Source organism: Myxocyprinus asiaticus, chromosome 27, assembly GCF_019703515.2.
Source record: "Myxocyprinus asiaticus isolate MX2 ecotype Aquarium Trade chromosome 27, UBuf_Myxa_2, whole genome shotgun sequence".
Taxonomy (NCBI): Eukaryota; Metazoa; Chordata; class Actinopteri; order Cypriniformes; family Catostomidae; genus Myxocyprinus; species Myxocyprinus asiaticus.
Genome location: NC_059370.1, coordinates 35,407,796 through 35,432,767, shown reverse-complemented (window position 1 = coordinate 35,432,767; position 24,972 = coordinate 35,407,796). Strand labels below are relative to the sequence as shown.

At 38.7% G+C, this 24,972-nt stretch overlaps 1 protein-coding gene across 8 annotated transcripts in view; it reads left to right on the top strand.

Moving 5' to 3' along the window:
* LOC127418360 (ecto-NOX disulfide-thiol exchanger 2-like) overlaps positions 1 to 24,972 on the top strand; it is a 246,547-nt gene that overhangs the window by 165,207 nt on the left and 56,368 nt on the right. For all 8 annotated transcript variants that reach the window (XM_051658962.1, XM_051658960.1, XM_051658955.1 and 5 more), the window contains one exon: positions 15,497 to 15,628. In XM_051658962.1, coding sequence (XP_051514922.1) covers positions 15,497 to 15,628 — 132 coding nt within the window. The remainder of the gene's footprint in view (positions 1 to 15,496; positions 15,629 to 24,972) is intronic.

The following is a 24,972-nucleotide window of genomic DNA, read 5'->3' as shown; positions in this document are numbered from 1 at the left end:
TTGCATGCAATCTTTCTGCCTCTGTTTTAAATTATATACAGTATCTTTAAAAAGCTTGATGGGAGGACACATTCTCTGAAGGGATTTATACCTAGGCCAATTATAAATTAAACCGGAAAGTTAACTGAAGACGGAATAGCCTAATCTCCATATTAACACTTGATATCAACCCAAAGTGTTACTATGTACACTTAAAATGCTGGTGCATTTTAGTGCCTCCAGGACATGATGGCTCTCATCATGAGGATGATTTTTTTTATCATTGAATGCCTAATATATGTAGTCAAGTAAACAGAGTTCCTGCTTTCTGTCTTGACATGAGATTTCTTCTAATTAGAAACTTCAGATGCTAGTTGACATTTGTTATACATGTACAAAGTCTGAGGAAGCATCCTGTACTGCATTCTGACAGGTGCAACTTCAAAAAGAGACAAAAACTAATTAAGGCAGTACCCTTTTTCCCTAGAAACATGCCAATGCATTGCTAAAAACAACCACAAATACAGTGGCTTTTTTTCTTTTCTTTTGGTTTTAGTTTTGCAAACAATTTTTGCTAATTTGTGCCTGTTACTCTACAGTCTCTCACACACACACACACACACACACACACACACACACACACACACACATATATATATATATATATATATATATACACACACATTTATGCATTTAGCTTATGCATTATGCATTTCAGATGATTTTATCCAAAGCGACTTATATCAGTATGTGTGTTCTCTGGGAATCAAACCATGTTTGTATTGTAAGCACCAAGCACTAGACAGGGTCAGCAGAAAAATCCTTAGTTTTGAGTCTTGCACTTGTATTTTATTTTATTTTATTTTTCTGTTGGTTTAATGCCATTACAGATTTCAGACATTTTTAAAAGTGGAGCCGATCAGAAAACAGAATTCTCAGAGAGCAAAGCCAGACCAGTAGTAGTAGGATTTCCTTTTTTAAGCCCCTTCATGTGGTTTATATTAAGGCATATGTTGCAACTGCTGCTTTCTATTATGTCTCCCACCCATTCTCTCCTTCAATATCTTCTTTATTTCCTAGCCCTTTACCTTAAATTTCTTTAAGAGTTTAAGGCCTTTGACAGAGAATATGTAGATTTGTTGTGCTTCTGCTCTGAGATTCTAATAAATATGGAATTGGGGTTTATCATGCCAATTATATCTTTAACACTGCACGGACTCCAACATTTAGACTAAATTGAGGCTTTATTTGAAAAGCTCTTTCTGTGTACAGAGCAGAGACACTTAAAGGTTTGCAAACATTGTAAGTAGGGCTGGGCGATATGACGATATATATCGTGCCGACGATATAAATTGTCAATCTACAGAGATTTTGCTATATCGTGTATATCGTTATATGTAAATATCCATGTGCGCAGCGTGACTGTATCTATCAGTGGGCACGCTTCATGTTAAACTGAAACCAGGCTTGAGCGGGTAATGAATTCGCCGGTTATTTGCATGCGCTGGTTTAATGCCAGATTCACTAAAGGAATTATGCAGATCAGGCAACTCCACAAACACGCCCACAAACTCGTGGCTGATTCTTTATAATTCTAATTTTGCGGGACGGTTCTGAGCGCTCTACAGCGAAAGATGCAGAAGTCCACCGTGATCTGACTGGCACACTCTGCCGGGACAGCGTCACTGATCCAGACACCTGGATCATCTCTTTAACATGCCGAGGTGCGCTTGACTACACCGCACATCTATACATCTCCATCATTTGATGAATTTTTGCTGACTGCAATCAAAAGAAAAGTTAAGGAAATGAAGGGGAGCTTGTCATTAAAACAGGTGCGACATCTGGTTCATAAATTGACACAGATTAGAAAAATTTAATCTGCAAACGGTGGCGCTATGTTAATCACATGTGGTAATACAAACAATCTGCTTTACCACCTCAGAATGAAGCACGCTAAAGAATATTATGAAAGCCAAAAGATGCACTCCGCATTAATTCCATCTTTTCTTTTTTTTTTCCTTTTTTTCTTTTTTTTGCGAGAAGTGTTTATAAATATATTTTAAATGCATTTTCTGCAATGTTTATTTACTTTGTGTATTTTCTTACTAAAATTATGCAATATTTTCTTTGTTACTTTGCTTTGAAACAATCTTCAGTTTCTTGAGGAAACTATAATAAAACTGACTGAAATGTGGCATAATGTGAAATTGAGTATTATGATGAGGTTGATTTAAAACTGTTTATTTTATTTTTAACTTTGTCAAGTTCTAAATAAAAAGAGAATTATATAAGAGGAAGTAGTTTTCATTTAAAAAGTATTTATTTCACTGACTAGATTTTCCAAAAATAGGCATTAAAATATGGTTATTTATTATATTAACCGTCCGATTTGTTTTAATTTTCCAGAAATAATTACTATATTGTGATATAGTATATCGTTATCGTGATATAAAATTTCTTATGTCTTGATATAAGATTTTGGTCATACCGCCCACCCCAATTGTAAGAAAATACAAGTCTTCCTACTTTAGAGACAATTCCAAATCTGTTTTAAAAACAACTCTGAACTCTAGTCGAACATTCACAAAAGTGTGTGTAAACTGAAATATATGATGTAAGTAATAAAACAAAAATATGTGAAATCATTGGCAATCTTCGAGAGGGACTTGCTTTTCTATCACGCAGCGGTGTATTGATGTCTGCCGCAAACTGCTGTCATAATCCTTCATGCAGAGAACAAAGAAATGAAACCCACTTGGCTGACATGGAAGCAGTCTGTAGCCTCTAGGCCTAAATGATTTGAGTATAATTTCTATGGGTTTATTTTTCTTTAGAGGGGTTCATTGAATCTTGTTGACAGTCAAGGTTTTCCGGAGTCTTTAATCCAGGAATTATTATGATTTTATATATATATATATATATATATATATATATATATATATATGACTACACAGACTACTGTAGTTTATTCTTATTTTCACTGCCTCTAAGCAACATTGATTCCTAACAAAAAGGACAGATATAATGGTTATCATCACCATCATCATCATCATGCTGACGTATTAAATGCTGTGTGCATTTTCAAATTGTAAGCATTACATTTGAGAATTCAGGTTTCTCCATGGAGGCAGTCGGTTTCAAACAGCTCAGCCCATTCCTCAGTAATAATTAAAATCTGTTAATTAAGATGTTGTGAATAATTAAAGTTAATAGGGGAAGGACTGCAGAAAGATGAGCACCTCTGGTGGGTGAGCAAACAGCATGGCAATCTATCAGTAAACTCTTAACTCATTACCGCCCCTCTCATTTTTTTGTTAACGAACCATTAATATCATCATCTGCCAATGCCAATTCTATTCATTAAGGGGAAAAAACATTAATGGCAAAAATGAATTAAGATTTTTTTTTCTTTGTCCACAAATGAACCCATTGGGCCTCCACATGCATACAGTTGTGCTCAAAAGTTTGCATACCCTGGCAGAAATTGTGACATTTTGACATTGATTTTGAAAATATGACTGATCATGCAAAAACACTGTCTTTTATTTAAGGATAGTGATCATATGAAGCCATTTATTATCACATAGTTGTTTGGCTCCTTTTTAAATCATAATGATAACAGAAATCACCCAAATGGCCCTGATCAAAAGTTTACATACCCTTGAATGTTTGGCCTTGTTACAGACACACAAGGTGACACACACAGGTTTAAATGGCAATTAAAGGTTAATTTCCCACACCTGTGGCTTTTTAAATTGCAATTAGTGTTTGTGTATAAATAGTCAATGAGTTTGTTAGCTCTCACGTGGATGCACTGAGCAGGCTAGATACTGAGCCATGGAGAGCAGAAAAGAACTGTCAAAAGACCTGCGTAACAAGGTAATGGAACTTTATAAAGATGAAAAAGGATATAAAAAGATATCCAAAGCCTTGAAAATGTCAGTTAGTACTGTTCAATCACTTATTAAGAAGTGGAAAATTTGGGGATCTCTTGATACCAAGCCAAGGTCAGGTAGACCAAGAAAGATTTCAGCCACAACTGCCAGAAGAATTGTTCGGGATACAAAGAAAAACCCACAGGTAACCTCAGGAGAAATACAGGCTGCTCTGGAAAAAGATGGTGTGGTTGTTTCAAGGAGCACAATACGATGATACTTGAACAAAAATGAGCTGCATGGTCGAGTTGCCAGAAAGAAGCCTTTACTGCGCAATGCCACAAAAAAGCCTGGTTACAATATGCCCGACAACACCTTGACACGCCTTTGGAGTGAAGAGACCAAAATAGAGTTTTATGGTCACAACCATAAGCGCTATGTTTGGAGAGGGGATAATAGTAGGCCTATAGTGAAAAGAATACCATCCCCACTGTGAAGCATGGTGGTGGCTCACTATTGTTTTGGGGGTGTGTGAGGTCTAAAGGCATGGGGAATCTTGTGAAAATTGATGGCAAGATGAATGCAGCATGTTATCAGAAAATACTGGCAGACAATTGGCATTCTTCTGCATGAAAGCTACGCATGGGACACTCTTGGACTTTCCAGCACGACAATGACCCTAAGCACAAGGCCAAGTTGACCCTCCAGTGGTTACAGCAGAAAAAGGTGAAGGTTCTGGAGTGGCCATCATAGTCTCCTGACCTTAATATCATCGAGCCACTCTGGGGAGATCTCAAATGTGTGATTCATGCAAGACGACCAAAGACTTTGCAAGACCTGGAGGCATTTTGCCAAGACGAATGAGCAGCTATACCACCATCAAGAATTTGGGGCCTCATAGACAACTATTACAAAAGACTGCACACTGTCATTGATTCTAAAGGGGGCAATACACAGTATTAAGAACTAAGGGTATGCAGACTTTTGAACAGGGGTCAGTTAATTTTTTTCTTTGTTGCCATGTTTTGTTTTATGATTGTGCCATTCTGTTATAACTTACAGTTGAATATGAATCCCATAAGAAATTCATATGTTTTGCCTGCTCACTCATGTTTTCTTTAAAAATGGTACATATATTACCAATTCTCCAAGGGTATGCAAACTTTTGAGCACAACTGTATGTCCATGACATGTAGCACAAGCATTCAAAAAGCCCAGACAGACCTGAGAGAGATGCAGCATAGGGACAAGCTGAAAATCAGAGCTGTGACAGGAGGAAAGGTTTAATATCTGAGTGCCCCTGCTGACTGAGCTCAAAGTCTCATAAGAGACACAAGTATTAAGACTTTAGTATTTTCACTGTTTCCACATGAATATAGTTAGCCATTCTATTTCACTTTTATAACAGTGTGTCTCTTATCATGTTTTGATTAATGCACCACTAGTGTCAACAAATGGAATTGCCTAACATCCCTAACATTCTCTCATCTTCCATTGGTCAGCCAAACAGATTATTCTATTTATGCTATTGATTGAGCTAATGATGCTTTGTCAGGCTGGTTGGGATACTCAAACAAACAGAACCCCACTATTTATTTTCAACCTACAGATAGCTTTCTTTTAGGTTTCTCTGCATATTAAGCTGGGATAGTAGAAAGTATTTTAATGCTAAGAAATTACACACTTCTACGGCTTTAAAATGCCATGTATCATGTCAGCTTTCTATACAGCACATTTAACTTTGTGATTTTTTTTTTTTTTAAATGTTTGTTACAATGATGAGTGAAAACAGTTTAATTAGGTGGTCCTGTTGTAAAACGCTTTTAGAGTTCTATGAAACAAGTAGAAAGTAGAAAGGTTGTTTCATTACAAGAATTCTAGATCAAACTGTGGCCAGTTAAAAAAAAACATTGCATGCATTTAATTCGGTCAAATTAATTCAGTTAATTCAGGTTCTATCTCTCAAACTGATATGGTCTTTAGGTAGCATAGGCTATTACTTCAAAGATAGAGATGAACTCTTCTGTACATGTGTAATGACAATTTATGTAAAAATTTGAGTCTTTGAAGACATTTTAAGTCATCAAGTAATCATACTACCCTCCAGCAGCGCTGAGCCCTGATTGGCTCCAATATTAATCTTCATGAAATAATCAAGTGGTAGTCCAGTTATGCAGAGCCTGACCCCACTGCTATATGACCCCACTGCCCTCTCCCATTTATATGTCTTGGACTAGCTCTTTAACACAATGGAATTTTATATAATTCTGCTTTTATTGAGCTTGCAAAATTTCATGAATGATGAGTTAAATCATTTAAATCACATTTAATGTCAGGCTGGTTTCTTACAGTCTAAGAGTTACACAATGTGAATCAGTGACAAGACATGACTTCCAAAGCGAGTCACAGACTTGTTTTATAGTATATTGGAGTTTTCATTTGATAATAATTACAAACATGTGAATTTACATATACTGTACATACATATGTCAATTCAGATATATAATTGTTTCATGTTTTGAGTCCTATGGCGTACTTTTCTATATCTGAATAATAAATGTCTTATTTGTTTCACAGTCATTTGTTCATGTGACTGTAGATTAGTGGTCGACCGATATATCGCCGAGGCCGATAAATTGGTCGATATTCTGAATTCTTTTAATTATCGGCATCGGGCGATAAATTTTCCCATTTGCCTGATTTGTTTCTTTAGGGCGCTGAGAATCGGCTCCTTGCATGTGAAGCGAGACATCCTGTGGAACGCTCAATTATGTACCTCTAAAGCACGTATTCTATCAGCCTCTCCTCAGCAGTTCCCTGTCACTTTTAACTTACTTTTCTAATGATAAAATGCAAATATCAATGACATTTCTATTATATACTATCTGCAAATATTCAGATATCTCGTTTAAACAGATATAATTCACAAACCTCACAAAAATCCAGTGTTTTCTCGTCGAGCACTCATCTAATAACTTCCTCTGAAGCATGTATTCGATCAGACAGAATAAAAACTTCAGAAAAAAAGTTCCTCTGATTCACAAATCATGATCGTCATCAACACCTGCCAAGGGTCAGTGAATTTTTTTGCTTTATTGATTTTGCTTTACAATTTTAATTCATTTATTGAAACACACACATACACACACACACACACACAAAATTTAAACAAAAAGCATTTCTAAATTCAAATTGCACTTTAAACTAAACGAAAAAAGCATTAAAATAACAAATTGATCAAAAAAATCTTATTTAACCACCTCCCCTAATCCAAACATTTACCGTCTACAACGGCTCCATTGCCATCATGCAAGTATCAGTTAATGACTCCAGATGGAAAATTACTAATAGGCTACAGATTCAGAACTAAAGACAATCATAAATGTAAATATAATAATAATCAGAATAGGGGGCCTGGGTAGCTTAGCAAGTATTGACGCTGACTACCACCCCTGGAGTCACGAGTTCGAATCCAGGGTGTACTGAGTGTCTCCAGCCTGGTCTCTTAAGCAATCAAATTGGCCCAGTTGCTAGGGAGGGTAGAGTCACATGGGGTAACCTCCTCGTGGTCATGATTAGTGGTTCTCGCTCTCAATGGGGCACATGGTAAGTTGTGCATGGATTGCGGAGAGTAGCATGAGCCTCCGCGTGCGGTGTCTCCACGGTGTCATAGCAGTCTCAGAAGCGGAGGCAACTGAGACTTGTTCTCTGCCACCCGGATTGAGGTAACCACGCCACCATGAGGACCATGACTAAGTAGTGGGAATTAGGCATTCCAAATTGGGAGAAAAGGGGATAAAAAAAAAAATATATATATATATATATATATATATATATAATAATCAGAATAATAAAGCCTAATAAATTCCCTTGTGTTCCCAAAATAATGCCGCCAAATGTGTGTTCTTCTCGAATTTGTGTTTGTATTGCATTTTGGTAATACAGTTAATGCCGCCAAAAGAAAAGAAAGTAATACTTAAAATAATACTTCTTATATTACTTTATGATTTATTCACTTTCGTCTTTGTTTCTTTAATACAAAGATATATACTGTATATTGCTGAACCCGCAGTTGCATTCACAATGCATGCCAGCCGCGTGAAAACAAAGTGAACTAAAGCCACAGCACCTCCTGAGATGATCAGAATTTGCAGCATTCTCATAGACGACAGTGTTCTTGCAAACAGTTTCAGATGCATAAAACAGAGAAAGAAAGAGTGAAAACTCTTTTCATGCACTTGTTCCATGAGACACGAGACCTGTTCCAGCTCACACTGCACGCCTCTGAACAAACAGCGAATCAGACACAAGCAGTAGCTGTTTCCATCCAAGTTGTGAATTTAATTTATGTGAAAAATCTGAATATCGCAAAAACAACGTGCGGATATCCGTCCCTTACGTTCAAAAGAACAAAATCGTCACTTCCGGGGAAATTGTAGTGACTGTGTGACGCTTTTATTAATAAAATACTCGTGGTTTAGGACGCACAGATAAAACACTTTAATAACTCGTTTCATGATTGGAAATGACAGCGTGTCACACTGAGCACTATATGTGTTTGCGTTCCTCCATCATGACTTAGCAGTGTGGATCTATAAGATATTCTTTAAAAGTATCAATAAACTTGCTCTTCGGGAAAAGTGCAAGTTTGTGTTTAACTTATTTGCGCTGCAAACTCTGTGCAGGCTTTGGATTTTTAGGACACCGGTATTTCAGAATGACCAGGGCAACAATTCAGGTGCGATGATTGGTCTGCTGGTTCGTCCAGTTATGAATAAATTATTCAAATGATTTTTTGGATGCGTATCTTGTATTTCTGTTAAATTCAATAGGAGTTCATTCTGTAAATGTGTTTCCATCATAGTTTATGCGCATTTCTTCTTATCAAATAAAAAATGTATCCACCTCAAGTGAGTGTATAAGTTTTCCATTCGCATTTTGCAGATTTTATTTGCATCTTGGTGTTTCCATCCAGCAGATTTTATGTGATATCCTAAAATGCGCATAAAAAAGCATTGATGGAAACATTGTTTTTGATGGCTTTTCTTTTGTCTGTTCTTAAAAATTATAATAAAGTGTGTTTCTTCAAGCGCATGTCTTTGTGACTAACAGCATAACTTGCAGCAGGTCGCCCGCCTGTTGCGTGTAGATGAGCAAAATTACCCGCACATGAAATACATTTGGACGAGGAGCTTGCGAACTGGATTCAGCCTCGTTGCATTTGGCAGGTGGCGGGTGCTAATTTCACACCCTGGTCACTGTTTTAAATATTTGGTGACTTCCCAGATCCATGGTTTTGCCATTTCCCAATATTGTCGATCATGTCTGTTCGGAATCGGCATCGGGATTTTGTAAGACATTTCGATATCCGATTACATCATCCTATCGCCCAGCCCTAAAGACTGCTTTCTAATAAACTCACAAGGCCATAGAGCTGAGAAGATGCTGCTCCAGCAGTGCTGTCAGACCCTGTTTCTCCTGCTGTCTCCCTTTGAAACAGCTCTGATGAACCCTTCCAGAGCTTAAAGCCCTGATGCTCACAGCCTAAATTGTGCATTTGTGGAAGAATGTGGGACAGCAAGGGAAAATATGCCACACTGCCACTGAGCTGGAACCCAAAACTAATTATTGCCATAATCCAGCCAGAAGAGAGAGAGGGGAAAATAATTTGTGTAAACCCACAGACGTTTGATCACAGCACTGGTCACATTGTTAGAAAGATCTTGTTGCTGTCATGTTTGTGAGCGTCTGACTAGAATGGGTCGTGGGGGATTGACTCTTGAGAGGAGTAAATTTGATTCCACCTCGCCAGAAACGTTTGCCACAACATAACAAGCCACTTTTTAATGGCAGTGAGATGCAACAAAAGCCGCTTACGCACAAAGCTCACAGTAGTCTGGGAAACTGAGCCAAGATTCAACAATGTCTGTTTTAACTTAACTGACTCACATTTGCTGTAATTTTAGCCTCTGTGGTTGTCTTTATAGAGCGCCTCATATTTTTAAACTCGTACAAGAATACTCAGATAGGAACGAAACATTCTCATTTTACAAATGTTTCCCGTGTTTAACACTTTTCTGTCAGTTCAAGCCTGGAAAAATGTCTTAAATTATGGATGTGATGAAACTCGGTTATATCACAATGCCACCACTATATTTCATTTGATTTCTTATGACATCTGGATGACTCAACTTACACTATGCCTATTGCAACTGCATATCATTGATTTGTCTTTAGTGTTTATTTTTTAGTTATAAAGGTATGAGAGGCTGTGCTATTTTTTGTAAATAATCACATATAAAGTGTGTTATCAGGCACAACACACAACAGAATGCCTGCATCCCCTTCAACTGTGACTGAACCAACCAATCAGCCTTCTTTTATAAAATGGCCAATATATAATGAAAATAAATGTATTTTATTAGGCATTAATTTATTATGTTCTATCTTTCTGCTTGAAGACATAGTCCTTGACATGGAAACTAAGGTTAATAATTGGCTGTTAATCATTGCTGTTATTGTATTGTGGATTTTTGCATGGCTGCATTGCTGTTTTTACCAATCAGAATCCAGACCAGAACTGGAACTTTTCTTTTTTTAAAAAAAAAACAAACAAACAGATAAATTATAAACTGAGAGCTTTCATATTTCTACCATGAATGCAACACATCAATTTACCATACTTATTATGGAGATTGCTTAAAGGAATTTTCCAGGTTCAATACAAGTTAAGCTCAATTAACAACATTTGTGGCATAATGTTGATAATGACAACATAAAATAATTTAGAATCATCCCTCATTTATTTAGACTGTATGTTTAAAAATTATGCAGTTACATTAATGTAATTACAATAGAAGTGAATGGGGCCAGTTCAAAAAGCTCAAATATACACTGTTTCAAAAGCAATGTTTGCATCTTGTGGTTATCCTTTTTATAAATTTTATGTGTATTTTTGCATTTATGGACTGACCCCTGTCAGTTCCATTGCAAGTGCCTTACTGTAACCACTTTTATTTAATATCTAAATTAATTATCTAATTTATTTTTTTATTTTTATTTTTTTTGTGGTAATCAACATTATGCCACAAAGCCACTTGCATTGAACTCAGAACATTCCTTTAAATTAAATTAAAATCTCAGACGTTCAACTTTCGTTCCATCGAAGTCAATAGGAAAATCCAAAGTGTTGAAGGTGTAATTCCTCAAGTAATCATTCCTCCTCTTGTCTTCATCAAGACATGGGTAATCCATACCATGTATCAATGAAAATTGGAAACAGTGAGGCTTTTGAGAGGTATAAACATTCTTAACTATGTGTTTTGTCCATATGCCCATCATATCTTTGGAGAAGAAGTGCTCTCAACAAGTTTGAGGTTCATTGCAGTGACACCTGATATCTCTTTGGTTGTCACTCAGATAACGGCTATCATTGTTTAGAAGAAAGCTCCTCGAGAACTGGCTATCACAAAACTATACTGTCTGAACCCTGTGCAAGTAATCTGTGGGATCAAACAGAGGTGTTTCTTGCTTGGGTCATGACACTTGAGTCATATCACACTTTTAAAACAACAATAATAATTTGTTGTTAGTTCGCTTAACTTGTCTTTTCAGGGTTATCCAAAAGGCTGATTGAATTTGTGATGGTTTGACATAGTGAGGCTTGCAGTTGTGGTGTGTCCCCAGAGACTTTATTCTAATGCTTGCTCAGACTTGAAAAATCTCCCAAGAGAGGATTGAGTCTTGCTTATGAAGTTAAAAAAGTAATTTACAGCAAGCTTTTGAATGAGAAAGATGCATAGACCTATTTGATGAAGTAGCGTTCTAAAACATATTAATTCCATTGTGTTTGATAAACACATTGCGTAGTAATTTAGCACATTGTTTTGTGCTAAATTATGCAGTGTACTGTTGATTAAATCAAAATCTCCTGTCAAATTTAGAAGTCTTTAGACAGCTCTTCTCTTGTGATTGTATGCAACTGCCTGGCATCTCACAATGTCAGATATAATGAGACCACATACTGTATGTTTCACATGTTGTTTCATGTAATAGAACATAATGTACACAGCTATGCAGTTTTATCTTAATGTGTGCACATTCACTGAGTCAACCTAATAAACCCTCTTTTTGAAATGCCCTAGATTATTTGGAATGTCAAGATTCAGTAAATACCTCCAAAACATTCTTTCAAGCAGTGCATGGAAAACATCAATGTAGCAATAAGGACTACATCTTGGACTACTACAGACACTTAGCGGTGTGAATGCAGCAATAGTTTTCAGTTTCTGATACAGTTGTAGAAATGCACTATTCACAGTCAAACATGATTCATTTATTTTGTGAGCAAAAGTGTCTGATATTAGGGGGATCAAGTAGTATTCGGCTGGTCATGTGATCTCAACCAAAGTCTCTTTCAAGGCAAGTCAGTCCACTTTGCGGCCATCTTTGGAGCGTTCCCTGACAGCAATTTTCTATAGCAGCATAAAAATACAGTTCCCAACTACTTGAATGGGGAAAGTCCGAAATCTCCAAAATGTAGGTCAAGATTACAGTCATAGAAAATATTTCAAATCAGCAGTGAAATCTGACAGCAGTGGTATCATAAATTGTGCTTCTTTAGCTCAGATCACTCTAAAAAAATTTTTTTTAAAAATCAATTTTTCAGACTGGTCCAGCTAATGTGCATGCTCGTTCTTGAGTTGACTGACAGGTGATGTCTGTATCTAAAAAGTGATTGCCTCTTTGACCTGTAAGGCCGGACTTTCTTTTCTGCATTTGCCGTATTGTGTGTTCCAATTCCTCCCATTCTTTTTAATACAAGTGGTTTGTCTTGGGCTAACAGTCTTGGATCTCAAACATGGCGGACCCCTTGAGGTAGCCTAGCTCCATGTAAAATAAAACAGCTTTTATTAGGCTACTGATATGATTGGAGTCTTAATTTCATGTGAGTGTACATGACTTTAAACATACTGTATTTAAAAAAAAATAAAAGTACTGTTCATTTCTTAAACTTTTTAATGGGGGAAAAAACTACAGAGTGCTAATGTAATCTCTTTTTGTCCTAACCAACCGCAACATGCAAATCCTGCTCCACATAACTGTATGTTAAAATCAAGTATGTTCTTATTGACTGTGATTGTGTTGCATCACACGGCATTTTTGTCTTCAGTGTGGATAGACTAATTACTTGTCATGTCGTGCCTGGTTAAGACTCAGTGTTATGGTAAAAGAAGACCAGGAATATTCAGTGAACAGCTCAGTCATAATTTGTTGAGTATTGGAAATGATTATTTGTGTGAATGTGTATATAAATACATATTTGGCAGTGAGCCATGGACAGCTTTTTTGAGAAAGTTTTGTGACCACACAGTGACAGAGGTGTGTGTGTGTGTGTATGTGTGAGTGTGTGCATGCGTGTGTGTGACTGAGAGTCTGAACTGTAGATGAAGAAAAACATTCCCCATTCATCCCAGTGACTTCGAAAGCATTTTTTAAAATTGCTCTCTCAGAAGGGGGACACTAAGGCAGGTCAAGTTTTAGCGATCATCAGAAAGGTGACTGAGAGACTCAAAGGAATTCACTGTTCCCTGGGAACTCACTTCTTTGTTTTTATGAAGTCAAGCGGGAGCTGTTGTTGGGGGCACAACCCGGGAATGTTTTCCCAGTTGGGCACTGTGACGAGAGGGTTCCATTATGGGATTCTAAGATATAGCCTATTCATTGGACATACCATAAACAGAATCTGTACACAATTGAATGCATGGATCAAGATATATATATATACATATATATATATATATATATATGATTTTGCACTTTTAAGGCAAGTCAGTCCACTCTGCTGCAATCTTGGGAATGCTCCCGGGCAGCTATTAACAGCTGGAACTTCTTCATAGCCATGTGCATGTGTTGCTAAAAAAATATTTGCACACCTTAGAACGTCTGTCAACCAGTCAGAATCACACATTCAACAGCCCCTTGGTATAAACAACTGTTTAATTGTCTTTTAAACTTTGGAGCTCTGCAGTCTGTTTTGAATGACGGAGCAGAAGCTGATCGCAAAGATCTAAGATATGTGCCCTGGACAGAGATATACTATGCACAGACACACTTACTCCAAGGTGTAATGTTCATTTGTCCAGTGTGTAGAACAGAGTTACCTTGAGCATTAGAGCTTAATTTTTGGTCTTGGTTGAATGCAGTTATCGACAGAATTACTGTAATTATGAGTTTCTGACCAGTGGAAACCATTCACGTCATTGACAGACAAGTGTAAAACTCTTTATGAAAGCTTTTATTTGATTAATTATATGAAAGCTACTATTTATCCCACCATTGTAACATTAAGTTAAATAAAACACACACACACACACACACACACACACACAATGGCAGCCATTTTAAAGGTTAAAGTTTTATAGCTCTACATATTTCTGTTTGACATGCGAGTTTATTTTAGCCAAAGTTCTTCAGTGTTTTGCATAAGAATAAAGATGTGAATTAATGTAGTGCTTAAGTATTAACAAAGCAGCACATGGATCTATTTTGGCGTTATCAGCGTTGCCATAGAAACTAATAATATCTGTGGACATAAACAGCTCGAAGCAGAATAATCAAGTTGTTGTCTCGTAATTACGCTTACTTTGACATGACGTCAATGTAACATTATTTAAATATTAGCGGATACATTTAATCTGAGAGGCATCAAGCTCAAGGGGCTCTCACATTGATGTCAGATATGTCAGGAAGGTCAAAATGATTTTGTTTCTTTTCTCTGAATAAATGTTCTTTTTTAGATCTTCTGACCCACACCCCCTTTGATATCCCTTTGGAGGATCTGAAATCTAATCATCACTGCTCACAATTCATCAACTCACAGAGCTCTGCATAATAATGTTCTGACCAACCACAATGAAATTTTCTCAATAGTTTGTGGAAATGACCTCTCCTCGCTGGAACAATATGTTCTCTCTCACACATGCTATAAGCCCTATGGGCACACCGCAGATATGGGAACTTTATGAACTTTGTTTCTCTGTTTATAGTGCTCATTCATTTTAGGTGGGAGTTAGTGAAGTTTATCAGACCTCTGTTAGAAGTTGTGTCTTATAAAAATGGTACTTTCTGTCTTTTTTCTCAAAGAAAAGCAAATTAAATGGCCCTTTAGAAACATGCTAGCACCTCTGCTGTATAAAGAGTACATAAATTAGTTTTCAGAAGGCGTTCTGTGCCCAATTTATCATATACTTTTTATGTGTTTAGCCAAAAGAAACTTAAAATTTTGCGCTGCTCCCCACTCAAACGTTTCATTAAGTTCCGTTCCTCAGCTCAGACTTTTAATACCCATATTATATATTTCAAAGATACCGGTAGATTAATTGAGTAACAGCCTCTTCAGTGAGTACTCAGGTCCCAAAATTGGGATCAAGCCTTACTAGACAGGAATGTTAATTACCTTCAGGTTTTAGAGATAGTTGAGCTACCATGGGACTTACTAAACAAAAGATTTCAACTGGTTCTGCTTCAACATTTTAATATTTGTTCTTTGAGTCTTTTGGGAGAGGCATTGCACAACAGTTCTTAATATAAACCCATATATATGTTTTTTTTTTTTTTTCTCCCTCTCTTTCTCTTAGAGGGTCTACGAAATATTGCCATGGACTCCAACTCTTTGGCGATGCCCATGTCGGACCCTAATGCTTGGGCAACTGCCATGAACAACCTTGGAATGGCCCCCATGGGTATGACTGGCCAGCCTATCATGTCAGGTAAGCTATGATTTCTCTGTCACAAATATCTGCCAATAAATAATAGCCTTACCATAGTTCACCATGACATTTCAGTCTGGATGTATGTATGTGATGAAATATATTCCTCATAAGGGGGAAACTTAAAAGGCCTTTCTCTCCATTTAAGAACCATTTGATGCATATTGCACCAAAGAAATGGCATAAGCATTCAATTCCAATCTAATTGGCTTGCAGCTACCTAAACATATCTCTTCCACTTTGTTTGCAGTGATATATGTGTAAAATAATCTGTACTTATTACTTTTAGATGGACTGAAAATCTGACCATAGTCATCTTCTAATGTCTTTGTGTTTTCTGTGCGACCTTTTGTGGAGACTGCTTTGCCATTATTTGTACGAGTTAACACTTTGGTCCTCTCTAGCCTATTATTTTGGTGTCATGGATTTCAGATTTACTCAACCCATAATCGTCATGTCAAAAAAAGAATGATGGCTGGTTGTTTTACATGCCAGTCACACAGCCACTTTCTGCCTTAAAGGGCAGATCTTGTCCAGAACAATGTGAACCAGACTTATGCAGAAGTCTGGCTCTGCAAGACCACATTTTGGTGTAATTTGACACCTGAACTGCTGGATAAACATGTGGCATGTTTGCTAGCCTACCTCACACAGCTGCCATATTAACCAGAGTCTGAGCTTAATGCATCCTGCAAGCTACCTTTCCCTGATCAGAAACTTACCAGTTCAACTGAGTCAGCAAGAGTGTGAAAGTATCAGTGTGACAACTTCAAACAAATTCCCACAGTACCGTCAGAGTGGTCAATTAGTTTCATGGCTTTTTCATCTAATTGATTTGTTGGTGGCACAGTGTGAAGGAACGGCTAAGTATGTGATGCTCAAAGCAAAGGCTGCGTTATACAAAATAAAGGGAAATGCATAACATCTCAGCCTGGTGCGCAAGAGTCACTTAAACCTACACATTCACAATGCTCATTTTCAGAATTTATTTCTCTTTTGCACTGCATCATTTATTATTGGGAATGCATAAGGTTAGTACAACAATGCCATTGACCCATCTATTTAATTCCAGGGAGATTATAATGAAATGCAGCTGCAAGACGAATGAATTTTCATTATAGTGCTGAGACGATGGGAAAAGAAGAAATGAAAACACTTGAGGGTCATCCGACAGGCTGCAAACATCTCGTTGTTTATTTTCTCCAATATGATTCAAATTATAGGCTGCATTTGTAAGTAAACATACTGATCACAGTTTATTCAGGCATGTGTCTTCTTTTTGCTCCCTGTTTTTAGAATAGATTCTCTATGGAGTTTTAAAAATCACCTCCTTCATCTTGTTTAAAGTCACATTTGCAGTAGCGCAGTCATAGATTTATATGTGTGGCTGTACGCCGCTATAGGTGCATGTTTAAAATAAAGTGGGCCAATGGGGAAGCTCTAGCCACCAACACTATTTTCCTATCAAAATTAATTTGCTCTGTTTACGTTGCTGCCAAGCGTACATCTCAGACTCCCATTTGCGAAATCACTGCCCAAGAGCAAATTATGGAGTTTGCCGAGCAGCTTATAAACTGCCGTTCGAAGGATAGAAATGCTGATGGCTGTTTAATGTCAGAGAGAGAGAGACTATGGCGCCTTGATGTGTGGGCCATGCAATGAGTTGGAATGAAACTGCTCTTAGTGCTGTTAATATGTCCTGGCTCCCAGGAGCTCATTCCCCCCATCACTGTGGGTCTTTTATTCTAATCAGTCCTGCCGCAGGGAATTATGGGCACCTTTTTGCCTCCTATTGCTTCCTGTCTCTTAGAGGCTCGGGGAATACAGATGAAAGGCGAGAATCAGAGTGTCACACCATGTCATTTTAGCCGTGAGAATATGTATCGATATTTCTTGACTTCTCACATACGGTTTTCTGCTCTTGAATGTCATCAGTTCTTTAGGCTACTTAGGGGAAACTCTATGCAGTATGTAGCCTGATCTGCAGCTCTTTGCTTGGCCCACCCTTTCCACCTTGCCTTGGTAAATGTCCCTCACTAGTTCTTTGAAGATACATGTTTTTTTGTTCAACATGTAGTTGAGTCTGCATAATACTGGCATGACCTGCTCTTTTCTGTAGGCACTGGCTCAGGCTGTATTTTGATTGGAGGTAGAGGGAAGAGGCAAGACTGTCCGCCTCAAGTACTATCCCATCAATCACACAGAGGGAGCAGCTGTTGCCTCCAACATACTAACAGCCTCTCCAAAACTCTCCACAAACTCCTCTCCTGGACTTTGCTGCATCAGCAAGTTATGTAAAGTCTTACATTTGTGAATATGACTCTGAGCAGTCCATTAAACCAACCATCTAATCAATCCCGCCTCCATTACATACAGCTTATGCCAAGATCCACACAGATATAAAGTGTGTCTCTTTTAAAATCCAGATAGAAAGCTTTTGAGTACCTACAGTAGAGGTTGCCCAATAGTGGGTTTTACCGATTCCGATAATTAAAGTGGGAAAAAAGGCAGATCGTTTTTAAAATGTATAATATGAATGAAAATTTTCCATTCAATGTAAAATAGTGCTGAACTTTAGTAAGTATTACTTTCCATGGCGATACTTTAATATGTTTCTCCCACACTGGTACCTTCTTCAAATCCATCTGAAATTAATGAAAATATTAATATTAACTAAAATGTTACAGGTCAAATGTGTTTGTTGTTCAGAGTAACATAAAACACTGCCTTACGAAGCCAAATAGTGACTGTATGCTTCATCACTACTGACATTATTTATTATTTTATTGTCATATTAAATCTATAAATTATGTACAAGAAAGGGAGAGAGAAAAAGGATAGAAATAAAATCAACTCAAGTCTGGTCTTTTTAAAGGTAGTTTTAGAATGGCATTGTCTATAGTATATGTGCCCTCGCATAAACACATTGTATTAAATAATAATGTGCCCTCTCATCAAAATGTATTTTAGGCTGATTTTGTCATGCTCGTAGGTTTTTTGTACATAACTATGTCATAAAATTTGGAAGTTTGGACAGAAGTTCATTTTGTCAGAACAGAGAAAAATTTGGGAACTTTATAGTCAAAAACCTATAAAACGAAAAATGATAAAACTGTTTCTGTGCACGTGCATTCACACAATGAACCATGCTCTTGCTTAGTCTTCAGAAGCAAACGAACGGCCAAGCAAAAACAAAAACTCAGGCAGCAAATCCATATAAGGTTTCCATTAATGATTGCTTTACTACTGATAATTAACGGGTATAAACCTCTTTTAAGCACTCATGTTTATAATCTGACTGGAACAAATTGGACGCCCCTCAACCCCAGAAAAAAAGGGGAAAAAAACAACGGATCTGGATGAAGTGACTTTTTTTTATTGTTTAAAACAGTGTTTTAATATATAGCCTAGTCACATTGCACAACAAACTCCATGCAAAGTCAGTGATTGTTTTTTATTTAACCTCTAGAGGGCGCCATTATATTGTTGAACCAAGGAGTTCAGACTGTACAACCCTCCAGCGCCGGCCATGGAGAAATGAAACCAAAAATAACTATCGGAGTTGATTTTTTCCTATAGTCGATAGTTAAAAAAACTCAATTATCGGCCCATTTTATCTGTATTTAATTCACTGATGTTCACTGAATTAACTCTGTAATGAGGTTCCAAGAATGAGGAAGCAGGAGATGGTGATTTCACTCAGGAATGTCACTTTTATTAACAAAAACAAAACTCGTTCGCTTAAGAGCGCAACGGTGCAGCTTCATGTAAATAACTCAGGTCAGAATATGGCATTGGCCAACACACACAAACAGCTTTTCAGCTGGGCTGTCTCAGACTGTCGCTGTCTCCTCTCCTTAAAAACCCCAATCACTCCTCATTGAAACACAAGACAGGTGTTAAGCATCATTTTCCACTCATTTCCCCCACTTCACTCTCCGCAGCACGGTGCTCGGTCACGCCCTCGCCTCCACATACCCCCACCGCCCGACTCAGGCCGGGGCATCGTCCGGTCTTCCACTTTGCGAGTAATTTAGAGCTTGACGTGGGTAGTAATACAAGGACTTTATCTCCCTGTGTAAATTCCCATAGCCGAGCCCCCCGTTATACAGCCAGGATTGGCGTCCTTGAGCCTGTAGCAAATTCTCCTGTGATAGCTGCCCCATTGTGTGGAGTTTTGCTCTCAGGTCAAGAACATATTGAATTTCCCTTGATGGAGATGGTCCCTCCTCCCAATTTTCCCTCATGACATCTAAGACACCGCGAGGCTTACGCCCATACAATAATTCAAATAGGGAGAATGCCGTGGAGGCTTGTGGGACCTCTCGAACTGTGAATAGGGGTTCAAGCCACTTATCCCAATTCCGAGCATCTTCTTGCATGAACTTACGAAGGGAACCTCGATCAAAGGAAGCGGGCGCAAAGGCACTTTTGGGGTGGCCGGCGGATTCACCAGCTGACATTCACGGATGCTGAACACCACCTGCGAACATCTCCGTAAATGCCCGGCCAATAGAAATGGGCCATTAGACGATTTAGTGTTTTTTCTTGCCCTAAGTGCCCGACATCGGATTATGATGAGCCGTCTGAAATAACATTTCCAGACGGCTCTTCGGTATCAACAACTGGGTTGTATCCTCTTTTGTCTGAGCGTCCTGCATCACTCTATACAACCAATCATTTAAAATAGAAAAGTACAGATATGCGAGTGCGATGTCTGGCTGGAGGCGTTGGCCATCAATCATTTTCACTTGATCAAAGGTATGCCTCAGGGTCTCGTCTCGCATCTGTTCCAGAGGGAAATCCCCATCAGGGAAACCTCTAAGGATGGGGGAAGACGGGACTGACACAGACGCCCCAGCTCCGCCTTGCCAGCCAGCAAATCGGACACCACACACCGAGACACTTTGGTGCAGGACCCATCCGCACATAAACCCCCCAATAATGACTGAAATGCGGGCCAATTCGCATTCATGCCAAGAGGCACCCGGAACCCCCCAGGCCTGAGGAGCAGGATGTGGGGGAATAATCCCCCTCTCCGGGGATCAGGGATGGGAACATTGTGAGGTTGGGGAAGAGACTGCAGGAGAAGAGAGAGAGAGAGAAAAAGCTTGGCTGTCTCCCGAATATACCATCAAGTGGTCCTCAGCCATGCGGACTGCATCCTCCAGCAACGTCGGGTGGTGGCACCAGACCCATTCCGCGGTCCTTTTGGGCAGCTGATCGACGAACTGTTCCAGCACCACCACGTTGATGATTCTCCAGGCGTTATGGTCCTCCACCGGCAGGCATCCCGGAGTTGCTGTGCGAATGCGAATGGGTGGCCGAATTCCTCATAGGTCAGCGCCCGAAAGCGCTGCTGATGTTGCTCGGGGTTCCAACCGACCCGCTGTAGGATGGCCCACTTCAGGTCCGGGTACTCCAGCAAGTTAGCTACTGGCAGTTGTTGAGCCAAGAGCTGTGCTTCTCCCGACAAAAGTGGCAGCAAGCGGAACGGCCACTGCATCTGGGGCCAGTGTGATTTGCGGTGGGCGACCCACAGCTGGTGTTGCTGCTGGAGTACCCTGCGGCAGCAAGCTCTGGAACATGCATCGGTCCTCTGCCTGGGCTTGCAGGAGCGCCTCGAAATGTTGCTCCTGTTCCACTCAAAGCTCCAGGAGGGCCTGGTGTTGAGTCTGGTGGAATACAGCGAGGGTCTTGATGACTTCCACCAACGGTGAGGACTCCATGACGACTTATTTCCCTCAATCCCAGGTTGCAGAACCAGTGTAATCAGGTTCAGAGACAGCGATTTCACTCAGGATGTCACTTTTATTAACAAAAACAAAGAGAACAACGGTGCAGCTTCAGGTAAATAACTCAAGTCAGAATACGGAATCAGCCAACACACAAACAGCTTCTCAGCTGGGCTCTCTCTCGGACTGCTGCTGTCTCCTCTCTTTAAAAGCCCCAGTCACTCCACACTGAAACACAAGACAGGTGTTAAGCACAGATGTCAATCATTTTCCACTCACTTCCCCCGCTTCACTCTCCGCAGATCGGCCACGCCCTCGCCTCCACAATCTCATTCAAGAATTTAATTTAATAATTACATTTTTAATGCACCAGTATAACTTAACATAACAATATGTGAAAAATGCAACAGACTGTGATGTTCTGTGAATATTTTTGAGTAATGCAAGTGAAATAATTAGAGGCTTTTTTGCTACTGAAGTTAAATCAGAGAGACCATTAAAACATTTTACATCTTAATGCTTTCATACTTGCAATTCGCGAGACAAGAAAGGAAAGCAAAAAATTACACACTAATTACACACCCTTTAGAAAACTTAATGGCCAAATAAAAAGCCCACCAATATCATTGTGACATTGATGATGTTGCTTAAGTTTATGTTGCCAGCAAAATAATTGTGAATAGATCATGAATATTCCATTTAGTATTGCCCGGCCCTAGTAACTACAGTTTATTTTGTAAGAGAACACTGTACTCTGTGTTTTTACTTGGCTACTCTGGCTTGCACTTCACTGTGATTAATTATTTAGAATCTCTGACCTGCTGTTCTCGGATGGAGGAATAGCTTCTTCATTTCTCTCACACAGTGGACCGTGTCAACACACAGCACCATTTTAAGCTACACAGTATAGGACTGGTGCACAGGAGATGCATGCTGGTATTCCGAGATGGCCGAGCTTTTAAGATGTGTCGTATGAAGATATTTTGTAAATCTTTGCAATGCTGATGGATTGCGTTACAGAAAACAAGATGAAACCTCCCCCACTTCTGTCTACTTTCCAAACCACAAACATATAGTATGCATGCTCTCACCCATAACTTCACACAACCCACTGTGCGCTCCATAGGATTTAGCTTCCTTTCTTAGTTCTTACCACTCTCTGTTTGGCTCTGTTAGCATTCAGGATTGTTTTCTGCCTTTGCTTCCTCCATGTCTACTGGTATCCTAAGAGTATATTATTGTTTCAGCGATTCAGCTCAGAAGTTTCTCCAAGTTAGCTGTTGAGTTTATCTTGCCCCATGGGGAACATCTTTCAACTGAATAAATAAGGACTTCTTCAAAGAAGTATGTTATTGCTCTTAGGACGAGTCCTTAGACCAAACTTGACCACAGCACATTTTATGCCTTTCTATATTTCCTCTCTTCTTTGGCAGGAAATGTAGGTCTACTCTTTGATAGATTATACTTGTGCTGCTCCACAGGATTCATGGGGGCTCGTGTTATGATCAATATCATCAGGAAAGACAACTAATTGGAAGTCTCCAGTTGAGAAGTAACTCTTTTATAGCCATGATTTAAAATCAGATTTACATTTTTCCCCACATAGCTGGCACATTTATTTTGAAAAACTCAATGAATTGCGGAATGCAGGATTTCATTAATAAAATTCACTGCACTGTCTATCTATCCATCCAGATAACAGAACATTTATTTGGTCACAATGAAATGGTCTTTTACAGCGTATTCCTCTTTTTAATCAATGTTAAGGGAAGTGACCTAATGTATATTAATTTCAGTTGACCTATCAATCTAATTGATATGCAAGCTACAGCTCCTGCTGCAGTGTTATCAGCCAATAACCAACATCCTGCTGTAGTCATATGTCTGATACCAAATAATTCCAGATGTCTTCTGTTCAAAGTGTTGAACTTTAGCAGATAACTCTTAGGTAGTCTCTACGGAAATGATAAAGGTACTCTTCACAGTCAATACTGCTTTACCTTCATCGATATTTAGCTTGTGGCTCATGCACATATCTGCTATCAAGGCCTTTTTATACTGAACTCTTTAGAATTGAAATGTAGCATATTTGTAGGCCTTCAGCTTTATACAATCTTTGAAACTGGGCCTCGTATGGGTTTATATACAAAGTCTCACCATTATACTAGGGAAATTGTGGTCCAAACACACAATAATGAATGCATTAAGTATGGCTGTATGGAACTGCAATCTTCCCATCTCGGGTTGTTTTCAGACAGCTGTAAGGCTAAAATCCCTTCTGTTAATGCAGATCTTTTCACTGCTAAAGGTTTAGCAGGGTGAAGTGATTTCCTGCCCCCAGAATGCTGGGAAGAGTCATTGAAACAGCAAATCTTCAGTTGCAGATTTCCCACAAAGGTGTTTTGACTTATTCCACATGGGGATGGCTTGCATGCCTCATTTGAGAATACCCAACATGCCTCATGGGGTCTAACTGTGTCATTCTTCAGCGTCTGCTGCTGAGGGGGACGTTTGCGGAGGAAGGGAGAGAGTGCAGCAGACCCTCCCCTCCACCAGCCAGCAGTTGCCAGGAGCTCTCCGTTGTTAAATGCCAGGCTGATTTTTCTGAGTCCCTTGCTCTTTTGATTGATGGTTGCCTTTTAATGCAGCTGCCCAAAGCAAAGCTATGGTTTAGAAGTATTGCATATTAGTGAAATATCCAACACATGCATACCTATATTTAAACATTTAAAGTGTGCAACGTAATTAACAGTTAAGCAGTTGAAAAGCTGTTCTTACCTTTTGCCATAAATGCTGTTTGTTTGTTTTTTGTATTTCTAGTATAGGCTATAATTTGGGAAGATGGTTCCCCTTCGGATATTCAGCAAAACTGTACAAACCTACAGTTCAATTCTATACTTTTGTAGTATTTTTTTTCCCCCTGTGGTCCACTTAAAAAATATTTGGTTTCACAAAAAACACTCAAGTTTTATTACAGTTGTGTTGTATGCTATTGTACACAAACACCTCTTGCTATGCAAGCAGGATTTAATTTGTCAGAGCGCAATTCATAACACAGCGAAAGTACGTTGCATTCTCAGTGTTGCCGCAAGGGGCATTATAGCAGGCATTGTTGTAAACTTCTTCTAAACAATAATGTTAACAAAATAAACGAAGAAAATCTTGATGAAGTTAGTTAAACTGTCAACATGTTTATTGCTAGCTACTATAAAAACAATATGATGGTGCAGTTTTTAAACTCTATCGCCCCCTTGAGTACTGAGATTTGTTACCACTACAGTAACGCAATAATGCATTTAAATATGTGCAATGGGAACACATGCTTGTAGTGCATTGTCTACTTTTTCAGACTTCTGTAGAGTGTGTTTATGGTCTAAGATTATATGTCAATGACCTCTGTTGTGATTGGCTCACAGCTTCGCATGTGAAATGAGGCAACAACGCTCCCTGCTTAGTTACTGTATACAGAATCTGCATTGCTATGTCAACATGTGCAGCTGTATATTAATGTGCTCATGGTTGTTCTCCAACAATTGGACCCCACTTCTGTTGTAAGTGCCTCACTGCAACCTCCATAATATTGATAACCACAAAAGAAATATTTTGACT